The following is a 19,475-nucleotide window of genomic DNA, read 5'->3' on the forward strand; positions in this document are numbered from 1 at the left end:
TGGGACTGAGTAGACATGGAGTCTCCCACACTTGCTGTGCTGAGCATTGTACATCCTGCGCGAGAACAACTGGCGCCTTGACACAGGATCCTGCGCATATCATACCACATTCCATTTCGTGTTGAATCCAGTTTCGATCACCGTATCCAAACCCTCGAAATCTGCTCATGTCCATGCTAATGCAGTCTTCATAAAAGCACTTTCTCGGGCAATTGCCACCAGCGAATCAATTTTTCCAACACCCAACCCTTGACAGCCAATACACTTAACTAGTGTGGCGTTTGGCCCGATCTCCCCTCCACACTCACAAGCCCAACCCATTACCACAGTCTCGACGTCTCCATCCATTCCTTTCCCAATGAAAGTTCTCCTCCTGAACTCAGCCTCGACGCAATTTTTCATAGTACGCCTCTCCAGCTCCTGGGTTTGGCACGCAAAGCAGAGCCATTGCTTGCCACAAGAACATCCTTTTTTCTTAGGATCAGTATGCAGCAATTCATTGTCGCCACAGGCCTTGCATAGCGGCCACCAGGCCGGACCGAATAGCTCTGGCCTCGTTGCTTTGATATGACGACGAGCACCATGGTGGCAGGTTGCACAAACGCCGTGACCGGGAGGTTCGTGCGGGTCTTGGTGGGCCGCGTGGTTGGTACAAGCTTGAATAGGCTCTGAGTGTATTGTTTCAGGCTTTGAGTCGAAGCGTAGGAGCGTGGCAACGTAATCACCGCGCCCAGGCCACAGGCGAGGCTCTTCTGAGCAGAAACTGGGTTTCGAGTCGCCATTGATGTTGAACGTGACGGCTTGCTGTTGCTGGAGCGGGAAGGCGGGAGAGGCGAACTCAGATGAGTTGGAGCGATTGGGAACCCCTGTTTGAGGGCTTGGCGTGCTCGGCTGAACAGGAGGCCGGTATTGTCTGTTGCGGTGAAGAGGCTGCACCTCAGGCCGCGTGCGAGGGCGGCCGCGTCTGGGTTTTCCTTCAGGGACGGATTCTGGTGTCAAGACTGATTTGGGTGGGGAGGAGGTCCTGATGTGTTGGCGCTTTTTGACTCCGGTTGGTTGTTGCGTCACGGGAGAGAGGAACTTCCTGTCCTGGACGTGGGCTGCGAGAGCGGCGTCTTTGAATGCGCTTGGCGCAGTCGCCGGTGCTGGCGTTAGTGTGATTTGAGGGTTTTTGGATGTGAACTTCGTGGGTGTGGCTTTCTTCGGTGAGGCTGTTGGCGAAGATGGCAGGATTGATGATGATCGTAGCGATGATGGAGCTGTTACGGGAAAGCATGCTTGTGGACTTGACACATTCGTTGGGCTTGGACACGGACCGAAAAGAGACGTTGTCGATTTCACCAGGTCGGCTTTTGCTGCTGGTGTGGTGGTGACTGCCACATTTGGGGAAAGGGGTACCATTTGAGCTATCGGTGCCCGGCGCGGTTCCGATGAGGAGAGAGTGAATGTGTTCATCGTTTCCACCGGCCTGGAGGTCGTCGGCTCCTCAGAGGGAGTCGCCCCTTGTGGGTCCTTTGGCTTCGAGTGCTGTTGTATGAGCTTTGCCAGATTAGCGGACGCCTCAATCGCCTCAATCGCCTCCTTCGCTGGCTGGGTCTTCAGCTCTTTCTCTGGCGACGAGAACGGTGTTGCCCAAGTAACAGATCCATCCAACTCAGAGTCCGAGTGAATTGCTTTGGTCGGTGTTATATGATGCGCAGTAGCGAAGGCGTTGACCGCAACCTGATTCTTGGATAACACGCCCTCGTTTGATTGAGCTGGGTCGCCCGTTTTGGACACGGCACCCTTGAGGTTCTTGGACGGCGGGACCGTCTGCGCGGTAGGAGGGCCGGCGAACCAGGTACGCGCCATGGCTGATCGATCAAGTCTTTGACGTTCTTGGTTGGTGCAATGTCATCTGCGCGTTGTTTGTTGATGGTGTTTTGAGCCAACTCGTGGCAGACTGTGTGGGGTGCATCTCATGTGTTGACGTTTTGGTGATTACATGCAGTGTTCGCTTCACTCACCATGGAGGCGTGACGGCGACATGCTGGCTTCAACATCTACCATGACAAAGACTTAAGGTGAACAGTCATGTTTCTTCATGAGAGATTATGCTTGAACGAGGAAACGCTTCCCAGGGGAGTTAGATAAATGTATTTCTATCCGAAACAACGATGAAGCAGAATCGACAGGGCGTGGGTGAAGAGTACAACCCTTCAGCAAGGAGCATTTCCAGAACAATCGATGGGATCATTGTCTAGCATTGAAGTATCGGCAAGCCTATCTCTTCGCGATACCTTGGAGGCTTGAAGGCTAGGGTACTAAACAGCTGCATCATCAGAAGGCCCCACTTCCTTCCTGGCCTTCTCCATCTCCGTCTGCTTTTAGTTGTTTGGTTGAGGCTGCTCCAAAGCAGCCTGGGTTGGGCGTCCATTGAGGTAATGTTGAACGGATCGGCGAGACTTGCTCGAAAGCTCAAATTGCAACCCTTCTTCTGGTGTCTTTTCACAATCTGGAGAGGAACGGTGCACTCCGTGTCAACCCTGGCGTATGACCTCAAATCCATCTCTACCCAGCGGTCAGCAGAGCTGCGCAGATAAAGCTGGATCCCCGTTCTCCGGTTCTTCTTCGATGGACGAATGGGAAGGTAGTCTCTCCAATCCACGTTTGGATCAACGCTCGACGTGATCTGTGTCAACTGTGAGCGGAGGCCTGAAACCTTGGATTAGGATCCAGACGGTTACTATCCTGACCAAACCGGGCTGGGATGGTACCCTTCCAAGCACCAAAACCATGTGTCCATTGTACCCTGCTGGTATGGGTACGTCGTACGTCTTCGCACTCTGGCGATCAATGGTGTAGATTTTGCCTTCCGGGTTCTGCGTGATCTTCATTGAGTATACAGTGCCGTTTACGATCGTGCTGATATTGAAAGTCATGTTGCTGCTCTTACGTTTCGGCCTTGGGGAATGTTCTCAGTTGTGTGCTTGATGGTGTCCTCGAGGTGAGGTTAGGTGGTGAGGTAACAGCGAGGCTAGTATGGTAACGAATCAAGAATCGAGCACTGACATGTCTGCATGTACCGCGGAAGGCCATTCGCTAGCCCTAAAGTGGGGGAGTCTTCTAGAATACTACTTGGCTAAGTGATCTATGACAAGCAACTGCATCACATAGGCAGGGTAAGGAATCATCGGAAGAGCTGATTGCAAAGGAGAGGATTTGGGCTAACATCAGAGGTACATTTCTCTGGGTATTTGCTGAAACTCATATCAGGGCATCCCTGCTAGAAAATCATCACTGAGCTTCTCGAAGCAATTTTGCCAACGCTGCACAGTGCGCATTCCCTGCATAGATCATTTCCTGCCGAGCGCAAGGAGAAGCCTCTTTATCCAAGTATCCATCCTCTTCATCGTCTGGCCTGTGCGCCGAGCCCCAGCTTCGGGTACTGTCTGATCCCGCAAGTGCCTCATCCTTAAAATCTCTATCGTGCTCCACGGTTCCCGAAGATGCTAAACCGTTCAAGACATGACATGGCTGCCTCGTCATTTCAGGATACTCAGCTTCTCCGCCCTGCTTGACATTTCCCGGAGGTCCCAAAGTATTCTGGTCATGACAGTACCCTGCCCATTGAAGACAGTCCGGAAGTGGCCGATACGTCTGCCCCCAGGCTTGATTCCATCCCCACTTCGAATAAAACCTCATGATCTTCTCCATCGACACGGCTCTAAGCATTAACTGCAATCCCGTTCTTGGTACAACCAACAGGATCGCGAATGGCACCTCCCACACCAAGTCGAGCCTGACATATGATAGTTCCACGAGCGCCGAAAATCTTTTATTCTTCCGCAGTGTGACTGTGATCTCGTTGGCAACAGCTCTACGGCGTGGGGACCTGATTCGAAAGTAGTGGTCTGGGTTCGCTCCGTTGGGGATGTTGGGAGCGATCTGCTGACTGTCAGAATGTGGCTATGGTGCTTGGTAGAGCGGTACTGACCATAGCGATGCTGACGTAGCCTCGTCGTCCGGTTGTCCAGCCGAGGACGAGGACCAGATGCTCGCGGAATACTTGTGGTATGGATACGGGTTCAAAGAACCAGAGGAGGGTGGTCCATTCTTCGGAGAGTATGGTGTAGATCTTTCCAGAAGGATCGTACGGGCTGATCATGATGGCCGGTCAACGATGGTTACTGAGAGTCAGTGCAAGGGTCCGGCATGGAGCAAAGGTTTTGTCACGAGGAGAATGAGGGATCATGGCAGCCATCAGGACATGTACGCCTGTGTGTTAAGGTGGATTCCACGCTAGATCGGAAACGTGGGCCAGTAACAACACCTGCAGCTGCAATGGAATGGTTTTACCAATCACCTGGGGGAGAGTAGCCGAGACGAAATTCGTGGTACCGCCCAGGCGTCTCTTCTTTGGTTTCACACCGGGCGACCGCAAACCCTCCCAAGGCTGCCGAGCAAATCGAACCGAAAACCAAACTGTGAAACAAGTCTCGTGTATGAGAAGATAATCCGACATGGTGGTATCTATCTACAGTCCACGCAACCTCACAGTTAGATAAGGCTGTATAAGCACATGTATGCAATGCCATCGCGAGAATGCTTCCAATGAATTGCTGTGAGATCACAATGCTTTGACCGACTGGAAGAAAGGGTTTTCGAGCAACTTTTGGTTGCCCATCACCAGTTCCTTCATCTTGCCCACTTGGTCCTCAGTGGTCATGCCCTTTCCTACTATCTCCTTCTTCCACTGCACCAGCATCTCCTTTAACAGTGCACTGCCCTCTTCCACATCTTGCTTAGAGTGCTTGATGTGCGAGGCCTCGTGCTTAGTTGAAAAATCTTCCAGCTCATCTGCCTTACGCTTGGCCATGTTGACGACCTTCTCCGGGAATCTGACGAGCTCAGCCACGTGAATTCCGAAACTCTGATCGCACACGCCTTCTTCGACTTTGTAGAGTAATGTGACTTCTCTTCGATCTTGCTCAGTCGTGTCGCCAATGTGCGCTACAACATGCAAATTCTGCACCTGAGGATACTCATCCACCAGCGCAGTCAGCTCATGGAAATGTGTGGCGAACATGGCGAAACATCCAATCTCCTTGACTATGTGCTCCGAGATCGCCCACGCAAGGCCGAAGCCATCGTATGTGCTAGTTCCGCGTCCAAGTTCGTCAATGATGATGAGGGAGTCTGAAGTGGCAGATTTCAGTATGTTTGCAGTTTCCAGCATCTCAGCCATGAATGTCGAGACGCCTTTAAGCTGCGAATCACTGGCACCAACACGAGCGAGGATGCTGTCGAACAGGGTGAGCTCCGCCTCCAAGCAAGGCACAAAGCAGCCTACTTGCGCCATCAGGGCGATGACGCCAATTTGCCGGATGTAAGTCGATTTGCCTCCCATGTTGGGACCCGTGATGATCAGGAACTCGGAGCTTCCTCGGACTAGAGAGACATCGTTTGTGATGAATTGAATATCGTCTTGCATCTCCATGCACGGATGTCGAGCCTCTTTCAGTATGGTGTTGCCTTCGCCTCTTGGATGCATTTTTGGACGTACGTAGGATGTTGGCGCGTGGACTGAAACATGTGCAAAGCTGACGATAACATCAAGGTGGGAAAGAAGGCCTGCCAACTTCTCGAAAATGGGACAGTATGACGCTGTAACGCCTACAACCTCGGTAACAAGACCGGTCTGTGTTCGGTTGTAGTTTTCCGAGAGTTGATCGTGTTCTCGTCTCAGTTTGGTCATCTCACTTGTGGTGAAGTAGACCCCGTTCTTTTGCGTTGAGCATTCTTGGTACTCTCTTTTGTTGCGTATGCTGCCTGCTTCATTCCTCGTCAGTCTGAAGCAATGGCCGTGTGTCTTGTGGTTTTCAAGGAACAATTTCTTCCCAATCTCCTGGTCAAGATCATTGCTGACTCTTCGGTGCTCCACGTCCATGTTGTATTTAACCTTCTCGAGTTTCCTGCTCAGGATTCGTAGGCTGTCGTCAAATTCGGGCTTGATGATGTACTCATGCCTGTCAAGGGCATCAAGGTCGACGGTCGATTCCACCATCTCCTGCAATTTAAGTAGGCTGTTGGAATACTCAATTAATTTCGTAGTGTACTCAGCGTCCAAGGGGTCTTTGTACTGCTCGTCCATAATGCCTTCCAGCGTGCCAATGAGCGGAGGTAGCCGGATAGAAAGCTGATATGCCCTGACGACGTCCTCTAGACTTGCCATTTTCCTCTGAAATCTTTTGGCCAGCCTGTATAGATCAGGGATGAATTTCAGATGCTCTTCCTGCATTGTTTGCCGCAATTCTGTATCCATCACGAAAGCTTCCACTAATTGTTGACGTCGTTCGATCCCTTCCAGGCTCATCAATGGCTGTTTGAGCCACTGTGCGAGCAGCCGACTGCCAACAGGCGTCTTGCAATGATTGAGTAGACCATATAGATTCATGTTCTTTGACCCATCTCGCGGACCTGGCATGAGGTTGAGAGCCTTGAGCGCCGACGCATCCAGCTTCATGTACTGGGATAAGTCGTGCTGATACAGCTGATACTGCCCAAAATTGGAAGGATCTGACAAAAGTCCAAGGTACTTGATCAGAGCAGCTGCGGAGCTCATAGCCAGCTTCAAGTCCGTTTGAGGCAAAGTTCCTGCCGCGCGCTCGTCTCGTAGAAGCCGGGTTAGGTCCTGCTCTATGTCTTTCGCACCAAAATCGCCAACAGAGCGCTCCGCAATAGCTATACCGCAGTTTTCGGCAATCGCTCTTATCTTCGACAACTCGCTATCTTTCTTTTGTCCCTCACTTTGGACCAGACACTCTTTGACGCCGAGCTGAATCAGGAGCGATTCGAGATTCGAGTATAGATCATTGTCGAGAAACTCGCTGACTCCTAATTCCCGCACGCTGGCATCTGCGAAGCATACCCCAACGTTCCTCGCTTCTGACGCCTTCGCGGTGACTTTGACTGCGAGAATTATGGGTGCCGAGTCCACTTGTCCACCAAGCTCGTCTTCTACATCCTGCAGATTTCCCGGAGATGCCTGCTTTTTCACTTTCCATTGCATTTTGCCCGTGGTCTCCCAGATCTCTATCCTCTTACCCAATTTGAACAGGGCTTCCCGTAGGAAGTTACGGTAAACCGTGATGGTCATGGTGACAGATGGCAAACCGGTGTCTGTCTTGCCTAGCTGGCGGAGAACGGAGGTAGTCTTGTAAATCTGTTCTATTGGATTAGACGAGCAGATTGGTAATGATAAGGAGCTCACTCACTGTCATTGCAATAAAGGCGGCATCATCGCCATGTGCTGTGTAGAAGTCGCCTCCACTGGTACCTCGTTTAAATACTCGAATGGTTTCTTCATCTGTGTTTGGGAGATTCCGGAAGAAGCTTATGAAGCCGATCTCGTCATCGACCTGGTCGAACATGAGCTCTTGCGATTTACAGATGCATTTGTAGACTGCATTACCTTCAACTCAGGCCTCGACGACATAGCTGCTGCAGGGTATTCGTTACAGCTTTTTTGCGTTCTCCGCCAATAGTGAAGCGGTTGAGACTGTCAACTACCCCAGCACAGAGTTTCTTTTTAAGCACAATATATTGTTTGAAAGATGCTTTCTGTCAGTCTGAGCGCGAACCACTTTACGCGTGAATGATAGGGCTGAGAATCGCGCTAGGGTAGCCAGACACGCCAGACAAGGCTTTCAGAAATCTCCTCGCCTCCACGCACGATTTTCAATCGCCCCTTAAATTTGGCCTACGAAAGCAATCTACGAAGAGATAGAGACGAGGGAGCGGGCCGATAAGCCGCTCAAGTCAGACGACGACTTGATGCAAAATGGTCGAAGCATGAGCTGCATGAAGATGTTGTTAGGCATCGACTGTCCGTACCATGTGCGTCAGATTGGATCTATCTACATCCGAGAGCATCTGGTATGTATATTCTACTTTCTCTTTTTCGCGCACCCAATCAACACCGGACTCCATGCTACTCCATGCTGTGCGAAAGTCTACTCTACGATGTTGATGGAGGACAAAGCCTGGTCTCAGCTGTCCACTCGAGATCATTCTTCACAAGGATCCCGTTGGACGGTAGCGGTTTCCCATCCTCATCCATTCCCATCTCGCCCGGGCTCACTCCCCTATAGACTTCATTGATGACCCTTGGGTCCTGCACTCCTGGGTGCAGCTGTTCTCTTCGCCCGCGGTCCTGATCCACGACTCGCGTTGCTGCCGTAGGCACACTTTGCTCGCCCTCAATGTCCACAGCTGCCGCTTCGTGAGCCTCTAATGGCCACGAAATGTTATGTAGGGGTATTTTGTCCTCGCCGTCTTGTTTAATATAGCTATTGTGGTTGTGGCGTCCTGTGAATTTGTGGACAATGGAGCTGCCTTTACTGCCTTTGCTGCTGTGAGACTTCTGATTGCTGCCGCCAGATTCCGCGGCACCCACATGTTCGCGGAAGAACTGGCCAAAGAGTGGAGCCATGACAGGGAAACAAGCACAGACCAAGCATACGCCCGCTTCAATGGCTGTCCAGGTTAGTGGTTCCGCTGTTGTCCAGCTGGTATCGGTTTCGTTGCCCAGGGCGCTGGGTACAATGTCAACATTTGTATCGGCACAGGCCAGAGATTTGCTTACTTTACGGTACTCCATATGCGGACCAAGCCCGCTGCACAAGCTCTGTTTCGCGGATCAGATCAACTCACGGAAGCCCGTCCGAGATACTCACAAGGAACCAACCAAAAAGATTCCAATAAGGCCACCTTTCCGATTCAAAGGCATATGCGAATTCCATAACACGAACATCGGAAGTATTAGCAATGCGAAATCGGCAAAGGTGTTGAAGACACTGGTGGAAGTATCTGACGCGCTGGGACGCGCTGGTTCCCACCCTACACGCTCCCGATATGGGCGTTGGCGACAAGCTGAGCCAAAAATAGCTGACGGGTTGACTACATTTGGGTTAGGACCTAGTTCATCGCAAATCCCTGGGATGCTCGATCGAGCACATACCATTGCGCCATTACCAGAATGAAGCAAGCTAAGACCCAAGCAGCGACATACGCCAATAATCCGTAGGTAACCCATCTAAATCATTTCTTCTGCGTCGTGAAAACTCGTTGATAAAACAGGAGAATGGAGAATTTGATGAAGAGATGCGCAAAGAACTAGCATAAAGAATCAAAGAATCCGATCTGAAATAAGAGTCAGTGCCATGGCGCATATCTATCTCAGCATCCCTCGGTGTTTGCTCACGTGCAATATCTCATATGCAGTCGCCGGATTGATGGCAATTAGATGTTTGCCGACTCCATAATGCACACCTAAGAGTCTGTTAACGGCCTCAGGAAAAAGACCAGATCGGCACATACATAGAGAATTGGTCACACAGAGCATGGGGACGAAGAACTGAGCACAGGTTAGTATCAAGGCTCGCGTGCAGTCGCATTGTTACCAACCAATGCCGGTATCGTCAACAAATCATCCATCAACAACGGAAGGTGTCTAACACGTCTTCCAAGGAAGCGGAATGAAACAGCAGCGGTGACCAGGGCAATCAGGGTTGCGCTGACCCCAATTACCGAAGGGCCGCGGTTCTCTTTTATATGAGCTTTTTGAAATGCCAGCGCTGCAGGGGGTAGAGCAGCCATGTTGGCGCAAGATGTATGCTATCGATGTGGGACAACGAAGGACCGTATATTCATGACGAGAGGTAGGGGAGGAAGAAGAGCAATGTTTCCGGCGCCGAGGCCCAACAGACATCTTATTTGCCATGATTTGTCTTTGCTGATGGTGACTTGGTATGGCTATGTTACGGCACAGGTCCGACAGCTCAATTCTTTGTCCCTTCGATCATCACTACCCTTGCCACGACGTGGGATTCATTTTCACCCTAGTGTGATACGATGACCCAAGGTCAGCAGTGTCAGCTCGGTACTACGGATAATAGGAGGCTGGCAACGAGATCCACCTGTACGTGGTGCCGGCTACGAACCCTCTAACAAAGATTCCTATGCCTTCGGGAGTCTGCTCTGTATCTGTTTAGCAGCTGCTACGCGTTGATTAGGTCCCAACTCGTTAGCTGCAGTGAGCGTAAACTTAGTCCGGCACGTCGAGGAGCAAGAGATCTTAAGGGAGCGTATATTTACACATAGGTGTACGATCGGATTCTTCGATTACGATAACGGTTAACTACGTATAAGCGAAAATCGAATAATAAGACGCGTTAGATCGAGGGTTAACGCGTCCCCCTCGAAGAATTCGATATTATCGATATAACGGCGAGCCTTACCCCTCTCGATCGAATAATACCTCCCTCCCTCGCTAATTAATAACTCTTCCCTAAATATTATAAGTACCCGACTCCGACCACAAACGAGTCGTGCTCGTTTACGAGAATTCTATGAAGGTTTTCTATAGAAAGAGATTAGATAAGAGAGCTGAATCTAATATACTTGGAAAATATCCTCTTAATAGCGGAGTTAGCGAGTAATAAGTGATAGCCGTATACCTTTAGCCAGCTATCGACTACGAATAAATCTAATTAGATCTTATATCTCTACGGGAATCGAAGAAGAGCTTAATTCGAGTATTTCCGGCTTCGATTTAATAAATATTACTATTCTCTCTTACTGACGATATATAATAAAGTACTAGGTGTCTGAGGGTATATAGAATAGAGAGGCTAGAGCTCGGCCCGAAGAAATAAGGAAAAAGCTTTAGGGTATATTATAGAGTGTAATAGTATCTGGTTATAATAGAGGCTTTGGAATTCCCACATAATGTACATAGCCGTGATTCTACGGGACCACGATTATCTGCCGTATCTTAAATATGGTACAGATGCCGGATATAGCCGTAAGGCCGAGTGGGTAAAAACGGTTGCACTCTAGGCTACGCCTTTCAATGGGAAGGTGTACAACAGAGGCACGGCCCTCCGATTAGGAATTACACACACACCACACGGATAATAGGCGGCATCTGTGAACAGATGCTGTGAACATTCATGGTGTTTTCCTACGTCGCAAGAGAGTTTCTTGTTCCAGGGACTATGATATCCAAAGGAGGCGGGAAATGTTTGTAAGATGAGGCGTAAGCACGGTTTATTGGCTGATGGTTGTATTATCTGCGGCGCTGCAGCAGGTTTGTCTCGGAAGGATGACGCATAATGGAAGCTATCAGAAGAAAGCTCTGAGTCGCGCTCCGAGGAAGGATGCCATTGCTTGAACTTTAATATTTAGGTCACCCTTTGGCCCGTTTCCCAAGTCAAAGGCAACCACGTTGATCCTTCACCTCAGCTGTAGAAGGGGGGGTAATCAAATCGATGAAAGAAAGGCATGGCGGCTCTATCAAGGGAAACAGACTGGTCGCAGCTTGGAGACTTGACATAACCACATTATCCAAAGGCGTGGTAATTGACTTGAGATTGGGCATGTGTAAATCAATGTCTACTCGAACTTGAGAATATTCCTGTCTCCCCAATAGCATTCAATTTAAAAATTAGTATTTTGTATTCAGCGCTTCGGAGAGATATATGGAGAGAAGAGGACTTTAATTTATCCCTGTCACGGAAAAGCGTGCCTTATCGCTAACCGTTGGAAGATATTAAAAATAAAATAGGCTAACCCAAAAAAAAATAAGGGAAAAAAAAAAAAAAAAAAAAAAAAAAAAAAAATAAAAAAAAAAAAAAAAAAAAAAAAAAAAAAAAAAATTTATAAAAAAAAAAAAAAAAAAAAAAAAAAAAAAAAAAACAAAAAAAAAAAAAAAAAAAAATTTTTTTTTTAAAAATTAAAATTAAAAAAAAAAAAAAAAAAAAAAAAAAAAAAAAAAAAAAAAAAATTTTAATATTATAAAAAAAAAATTTAAAAAAAAAAAAAAAAAAATAAAAAAAAAAAAAAAAAAAATAAAAAAATAAAAAAAAAATATAAAAAAAAAAAAAAAAAAAAAAAAAAAAAAAAAAAAAAAAAAAAAAAAAAAAAAAAAAAATAACTATAACTATATTACTTATAGTTATATTTATCTATAGCTATATAACTATAGTTTTTAGCTATATTATAACTAATAGTTATAAGTCGTAACTAATAGTTATAAGCTATTAAAACTAATACTCTCTCTTTATTTAACTATTAAGAAGGTAGAGATAGTAGAGTAAATAGTTAATATTACTCTTCGAAAAGATCTTTATAGAGAAAGTAGAGAAAGTAGAGAAATAATATAAACTTTTAATACGGCTCTTTAGTTTATTCTCCTAGAATACGTAGTAGCTCTTATATATAATAAGGTTATTTCGAGAAAGTAAATTTAAGTCTTATATAATATCGAATTTTCTTAGTAGCGACTTTTTAATTAGTTGAATAGTAATATATCTCTAATAACTCTCTATATTATTTAAATAGCTTCTTATTTAGCGATTTAATAAGAATATCTACTATTATTTAGATTATAGATATATAGTCTATATTAATTATCTTATTCTTAATTAATTAGTAAATATAATAATACTAGATATTAATATATTTAGTTCTTTAATAATACTCGAAGTTCTTTATAAGATTAATAACTCTCTTATTATTATCGAGTAGTATTATAGAGCCTTTATCTAATACTTAAAAATAAACTTCTTATAATCACCGTATAATTTATACGATAATCTTATCTTCTTTTATTAGAGTTATATACTTAGCTTCTATAGTAGATATAATTATTTCTCGCTATTTTTAGCTATATTATAAATATACTACTTATCTATATAGTAAAACGAATTTATAGATAAACTTATAATTCTTCTATTTATTATCGTATACTGAATCCGCGAATTCTTTCGATATTCTTATCTCTTAATAGCGTAGTTCTAGGAATATAATATCCCGTATATATTTAAATACTTAATTTACGATATTCATATAACGAATAGTAAGATTATAATAGAATTAATTAAAATTATTAGAATTCTTAGCCCTTAAGCTTTTTAGCCTTTTCAGTTACCTTATTAGATTAGTTATCTAAATTTATTCTATATATAAAACTTCGTCTTAGAGTACTTCTGAAGTAATTAATTTATTCTTCTTAAATATTTTAATAGATTATAAGCTCGATTCTAACGCTTTTATAACGCTACTATATATATTATTATTATTATATATCTTTATAAACTCTAGCTCTAATTTCTATTAATTTTAAGTATCTATTATATTAGTATTAATATTAGTACTAGTATTAATTATAGTCTAACGAGTTATCTTAGATCTATTCTTTAAGTTATCTATTCGTTAATTTATTAAAATAAATTACTCGAAGTAGCTTATTAATATATATATCTTATTACGTAAATAAAAGTTATAAAAGTATACTTAAGAGATCTCTTTCGAGATATTAACCGTTATAGTTCTAGTTAAATAGAAGAATTCTTTTAAAGAGATTATTAATACGATAATACTTACTATTAATAGCTCTATTAAGTAACGACTTATAGCTAATAAGTTTAATTATAGCTTTAAAATAATATCTTATCTCGCGAATCTCTATCGTTCTATCGAAGATAACGAATTCATACGTCTTATTATATAATACTATACTATTAAATATAATAAATTCAACTTCGTAATTAACTATATTACTTATATTAAGTTACTCGAAGAGCGTATTATAATTATTAACGTTAAACTTATATCTAATAAATAAACGATCTTTTATCTATTAATATCTCTTTTCGATTATCTCTAATACTTAATTAAAATCTAGACTATTATCTTTAATATAACGGCTTATAAAGCGATAAATATACTTCTAAAAGAGGAGAGAAAGGGAAAAAAGTTGAAGCTTACGGAGGCGGAGAAGATAGTTAATATATTTACGAATACGAGAGTTATAAGTAAGAGTGATAATCGAAAGAGTTATAAGACGTATAGTAAGATATATAAACTAGTATATTATATCGAGTATTCGAAATTAGCTTTAAAGTAATATTATGAGATAATAAGAGATATAAAGCGAAAGCGTATCGAGAACGAGATTACTATAGCGATTACGTTTTCTTTTTAAATATTAGACGATATAGAGTCTAAAGACTTATAAATACTAGACGATATAAATATTAGAACGATATAGAGTCTAAAGAGCTTACGAATATTAGACGATATAAATACTAGAATAATATAAGACCTGAAGGGCCTATAACGCTATAGGGGCGATAAGATATTTATATAATTATATATTTTTTATTAATGAGCTAATACGCTTAGCTATAGAGGCGTGTTGAAATTATTAAAATTCTTAGCCCCTAAGCTTTCTAGCCTTCTCAGCCACCTTATTAAATTAGCTATCTGAATTTATTCTATATATAGAATCTCGTCTTAGAGTGCTTCTAAAGTAATTAATTTATTCTTCTTAAATATTTTAATAGAATTAACTAAGCTTTTCTATAATAAAGACTATATCGATTTATATATTAATTATAAGAAATATAAGACTTTCTATTCGCTTCTAATATTATAACTAATTTATATATTCTTCTTTTAATTAATTTAATTAAATTAACTTATATCTATCGATAGAGATATAAATAAAAATCGCCTAGTTTATTAAATATTCTTCGAGTACCTTTTCGACGTATTAAGCTTATTTAATAATTAAGATATAAGATTTCTAATTACGATAAACTTAAATATCGAGAATATAATTAATTAAGCCTACTTCGATAGCCTTAAATTCTTTATAGATTTAATATTTAATATAATTTATAGTACTTTATAGCTTAGCTTTAATAAGAATATCATTTATATAAAGTACTATAATAATTATTTTCTTTAATAATACTTAAATAAAGATATAGCTATTAGCTATAATAGCTATAAATCTTATTTTCTTAATAATATACTTAAATTTCTTATTCTAGATATAGACTAATTACTTAAAATTATATAATTCTTTTTAAAAAAGTAATATCTTATTCTTAGTATTAATTATTAATAGATAATTTAATAATAAAATTATATAGATTTTTTTATAGAGATCGCTATTAAGATAAATATTATTAATATTTATTTATTCTATTAGAAGATTTATTATTATTATATATAATAGAAATAAATATAAAGAGTTAAATCGTAAGATAAAAGTAAAGATCTTATAAAAGTCGATATTTTTTATTTATATAAATTCTCTAATAACGAGTCTAATCTTAAATTTATTAATAGTTCTATTACTATTATATTTAATCTTAAAAATTTATTTATAGATAACTAGGTGTTTATTAGTCGATAGAGTAGCGAGCTTTTAAATTTCTTTAATAATTAAGATAATAATTTTCTTAATAGTAGCTTACTTTTATTCGCGAGCGTTTTGTTACGTTCCCAGCATGTCGCTTCCTTTCTTCGATCTCTTTCTTCGATCTCAGCATAGCGTGAGAAACCTGACTAGCGTGACTTGGCATGTCGCTTTCTTTCTTCGATTTCGTTCATAGCTTTAGAATCAATCAATCACAATCAGAACCAAGAATCACCTTTCCCTTCTTCGAGAAACTCCTTTCCAGGAGTACATGTATGCTTCTTACACAGTATCTCTAATACGTTTAATTTATAAATAGCTTTCTAATAGATAAGAGATTCGATTATAATATTTATAAGCTTAGTCTTATTCTTTATATCGAAGTTATTATAGAACTTATAGAGATTATAGTTTAGCTTCTTAATATAAGACTATTATATAAAGATAGTAATCTAAGATATAAGACGTTATTTAGTATAATCGAGAGAGTTAAAAATAAATATAAATATAATAAATTATTAAATAGTATTCTTAGATATTATCTCTTAATTTATTATTTCTTTACTATTTAAGATATTAAGAGTCTCTCTAATTTCGCGAAGGCCTAACGGAAATTTCGATTTAATTTAATATACGTTTAAACTACTTAATCTCGAATCTTTATTATTATTTATATTTTCTAAGAAGTTAATAGAAACTTCTCTCTCTATTTAAAAATCTTATATATCTTTAATTTCTTCGATTTATAGCGACGATATAATATTCGATATAAACCTTCTATAATTCTTTTTATTATCGTCGTCGCTAGATATAATCTTAATACTACTCTAAATAAAGATATTACTAAGATTATTATCGTTCTAATAAGTAAAGATAATATTTACTTATATAAAGTTATAGACTATTAGAAACGAAGTTAGAGTTATTAGTTAAATTCTCTTACGATTTTTATAAAAATAAATATTTATAAGCTATTTAAATTAATTATTTTAAGAGTTATAAACTCGATATTAAGTAAATAAATAATAATTAATATATATACTTTAATAGATTATAATATATAGCTTATTTTCTTATTTCTCTTTTAATAGATAAACTAAGTATAGATAATTAAAGACTTTTTTATAATTTAGATTTAGTTTCTTATTAAATTATAGTTTATAGAGTAACTTACTCTCTCTATTATTATATAATAATTTATTTTTTAGATAATTTATATAGATTACGATTTTTAATTAGAAGCTTATAAGTAAGTTTAACTAGTTAAATATAGATCTTATAAATTTAATTAATATTCTATTATATTATTCTAATATAAGATATAGATAATTATAAATTCTATAATAATATCTTATTTCTTAAATATATTCTCGACTAACTTATACTCTTCTATATTATTAATTTTAACTAATACTACTTCTCTTATTTTAATTATTTTATTAATTATAATTATATTTCTAAGAATAAAGATATAGATCTATTTCTTTAATATAATAAACTTAAGATTTAATTAATTAATAATCTTATTAATAAAAGATATAAATTATTTATTATCTCTTATAATACTAGCTACGAGATATAATTTCTAGAAATTAATATATATTTAAGCTTCTAATACTATTTTCTTTAGTTTAGAATTCTTATTAATCTATTAAATTATTTTCGTAAAGTCATATATATTATATTAAAATTCTTTCGATAATTTTATTTTCTCTATATCTCTTATATAGAGATATAGATTCTTTAGACGATACGCTTCGATATAGTCTAATCGTTAATATATTAATCGAAAATAATCGACTTATTCTTATTTCGTAATTATAGATATACTTTTATTAAGAGATCTCGACTTTCTAAAAGTAAATACTCTATTAGATATCGATTTAATTAATTAATATAGATTATTTCTTATATAACCTCTTACTATTATCTTATCTATAAATATATTAATAATTCTAATATATAGATTTTCGAATTATATTTTAAAATCTTTTCAATTTAATACTATAATAGATAGTAGATTATTATTTATTTCTAAAATATATAGAGTATCTATTATAATCTATATATAATTATTTATATAAATTTAAATAATTTCTCTATCTATCGCTATTAACTCGCCTTAATTATTAAATTTTACTTTTTTTTAAATAAGACTATAAGTTAATAAATAGTTTCTTATTTAATATTATATAGCGAGTCGCTTCGAAATCTATTAGCTAGCTATTATCTTCTAAAAAGTCTACTATTATAAAGAAATTCTTTATTAATAATATATTATTTATAGGCTTTAGCTTTTCCCTAGCTATTTATAAGTCTTTCTTTTAATTATATATATCGCTTATATCGCTAGTATTACTATCGCTATTTAATTTATTTATTATTACTATAGTATAATCTAAGCGTTCTTATCTACTATCTTTAAATATCTTTAAATTCTTTAATTAATTCTTTAATTTACGATTTTATTTATCTAAATTCTTCGCCCTATAATTCTTATTCTTTTTATTCTTCTTATTTAAATACTCTCTCTTATAATACTCGATTTTTTTATAATTATAGTATTCTATCTTATTTATATCTTTAAAAGATCTTTAGCTTAGCTAGCCCTTTCGTTTATTATATATAAATAAGCCTTTATTCTTAACCTATCTATCTTACTTTATAATTTATAAATATTTTATAATTATTTCGATAGTGAGATTATCGTTAATTCTTAAGTTATATTTAATTATATTAAACTTACTTCTCTAATAAGCGTTTATAATTATTATTACTATAATAAGATTATATAATATATAGACTAAATTTAGATCTATAACTTCGTTTTATAGATTTTATAAATTTATTATTATTTAATTAATCGTCTAGTCTACTAATTTAATATATTTAAGAAACTTCTATAATATAATTAAAAGACGTTCTTTATTACTTATTTTATAAATTCGATAAAGCTTATCTTATATAGATTTAAAAGTAATAAGATAGATAATATAACTCTTCTAATTTTAATTAATATTATCTCTAATTAATATAGCGATTTATTTATCTAAAATAATTTATTATTTAGCTAGTTTTCTATTAAATCGAATAAATATTAATAATTTCTCTAATACTATTTTAAAGATATTTTATCTCTCGAAAAACTATCGATAATTCTAGATTTATAGATAATAGTTTAAATTCTTTAGAACTTTTATTTTAATATATAGTTTACTAATAAGTCTCTTATTTAGTTTCTTTAATAAATCGATTATTAATAAATTATTTAAATCGAATAAAAGATCTTCTTTCTTCTCTTTCTTTTTTTTTAAATAAAAAAGATCTCTAATTAATAACGCTATCTATTTAGCGAATAAATAATCTTATTTCTTAATTTATTATAACTTTATCTTTAAGTATCCTTCGATAAAATCCTCGAGATAATTATATTCTCTAATATTTAGAGAGATTATAGCGAAAATAAATAAATATAATAAAAGATTAAAATCTCGATTAATAGCTAATTAAGTTTATAATCTATTAATAATATAATAGACTATATCTAATATAATTAAGATTAAGATTATATATAAATACTATATAAATAGATCGTATATATAGATAGATAGAATATAAGAAAAGAACTTTATATAGTAGATATAGGCCTAATATAAATATAAAAAGTCGCTTATTAAATTACTAAAGATTCGTCTTTTCGAGTTATTTAATTTCGACTTATAATCTATAATAAATCGAATTACTTCGAAGATTATATCTTAGTCTTTCAGATATATTAATTTTATATATGCGCTAAGTAAACTAATTACTTTAATATACTATAGCTATAGCTATATAGCTATTACCTATAGCTATATTATCTATAACTACTGTTGTTAATAACTATATCACCTATAGCTACTGTTATTTATGGCTATATTATCTATGGCTATGTTTCCCTATAGCTATATGGCTGTAGCCCCTAGCCACATTATAGCTAATGGCCATAAGCCGTGGCTAATGGCTATAAGCCGTCAAAACCAACAGAAGGGCCTCGCTTCTCCTAGCCGTTTGCGGGCTAGGGTGTACGGGCTTTTTTGCTACCCGCGTGGGTACCTACCTTACCTATGCAACTTTTAGCCCTAATATATTTTAGCTTAATGAACCATACGTCAACCCACATATTATTAATTTTTGATACAACGCACCGCTTGCACAGACGGCAATTTGGGGTATAGCTAAA

The 19,475-nt window shown here is 38.0% G+C and overlaps 5 protein-coding genes across 5 annotated transcripts; all 5 read right to left on the reverse strand.

Annotated features, from left to right (window-relative positions):
* Positions 1 to 165: 165 nt before the first annotated feature.
* On the reverse strand, positions 166 to 1,851 carry HO173_000989 (uncharacterized protein; the record flags this gene model as incomplete). Its single annotated transcript, XM_037302936.1, has 1 exon — positions 166 to 1,851. The coding sequence occupies one exon, from the start codon at positions 1,849 to 1,851 to the stop codon at positions 166 to 168; it is 1,686 nt and encodes a 561-aa protein (XP_037170443.1).
* A 388-nt stretch (positions 1,852 to 2,239) lies between these two features.
* On the reverse strand, positions 2,240 to 2,921 carry HO173_000990 (uncharacterized protein; the record flags this gene model as incomplete). The annotated part of the gene is made up of 2 exons (XM_037302937.1): positions 2,240 to 2,671; positions 2,721 to 2,921. 2 exons carry the CDS (start codon positions 2,919 to 2,921, stop codon positions 2,240 to 2,242), a joined length of 633 nt encoding a protein of 210 aa, XP_037170444.1.
* Positions 2,922 to 3,276: 355 nt separating this feature from the next.
* HO173_000991 (uncharacterized protein) lies at positions 3,277 to 4,147 on the reverse strand (the record flags this gene model as incomplete). The annotated part of the gene is made up of 2 exons (XM_037302938.1): positions 3,277 to 3,927; positions 3,977 to 4,147. The coding sequence occupies 2 exons, from the start codon at positions 4,145 to 4,147 to the stop codon at positions 3,277 to 3,279; spliced, it is 822 nt and encodes a 273-aa protein (XP_037170445.1).
* Positions 4,148 to 4,609: 462 nt separating this feature from the next.
* HO173_000992 (uncharacterized protein) lies at positions 4,610 to 7,477 on the reverse strand (the record flags this gene model as incomplete). Its single annotated transcript, XM_037302939.1, has 3 exons — positions 4,610 to 7,204; positions 7,257 to 7,400; positions 7,454 to 7,477. The coding sequence occupies 3 exons, from the start codon at positions 7,475 to 7,477 to the stop codon at positions 4,610 to 4,612; spliced, it is 2,763 nt and encodes a 920-aa protein (XP_037170446.1).
* A 522-nt stretch (positions 7,478 to 7,999) lies between these two features.
* On the reverse strand, positions 8,000 to 9,639 carry HO173_000993 (uncharacterized protein; the record flags this gene model as incomplete). The annotated part of the gene is made up of 4 exons (XM_037302940.1): positions 8,000 to 8,576; positions 8,627 to 8,668; positions 8,718 to 8,958; positions 9,444 to 9,639. The coding sequence occupies 4 exons, from the start codon at positions 9,637 to 9,639 to the stop codon at positions 8,000 to 8,002; spliced, it is 1,056 nt and encodes a 351-aa protein (XP_037170447.1).
* Positions 9,640 to 19,475: the final 9,836 nt, after the last annotated feature.

Source organism: Letharia columbiana (genome assembly GCF_014066305.1).
Source record: "Letharia columbiana isolate WasteWater2 chromosome Unknown Sc0000001_s0, whole genome shotgun sequence".
NCBI classification, from domain to species: domain Eukaryota; kingdom Fungi; phylum Ascomycota; class Lecanoromycetes; order Lecanorales; family Parmeliaceae; genus Letharia; species Letharia columbiana.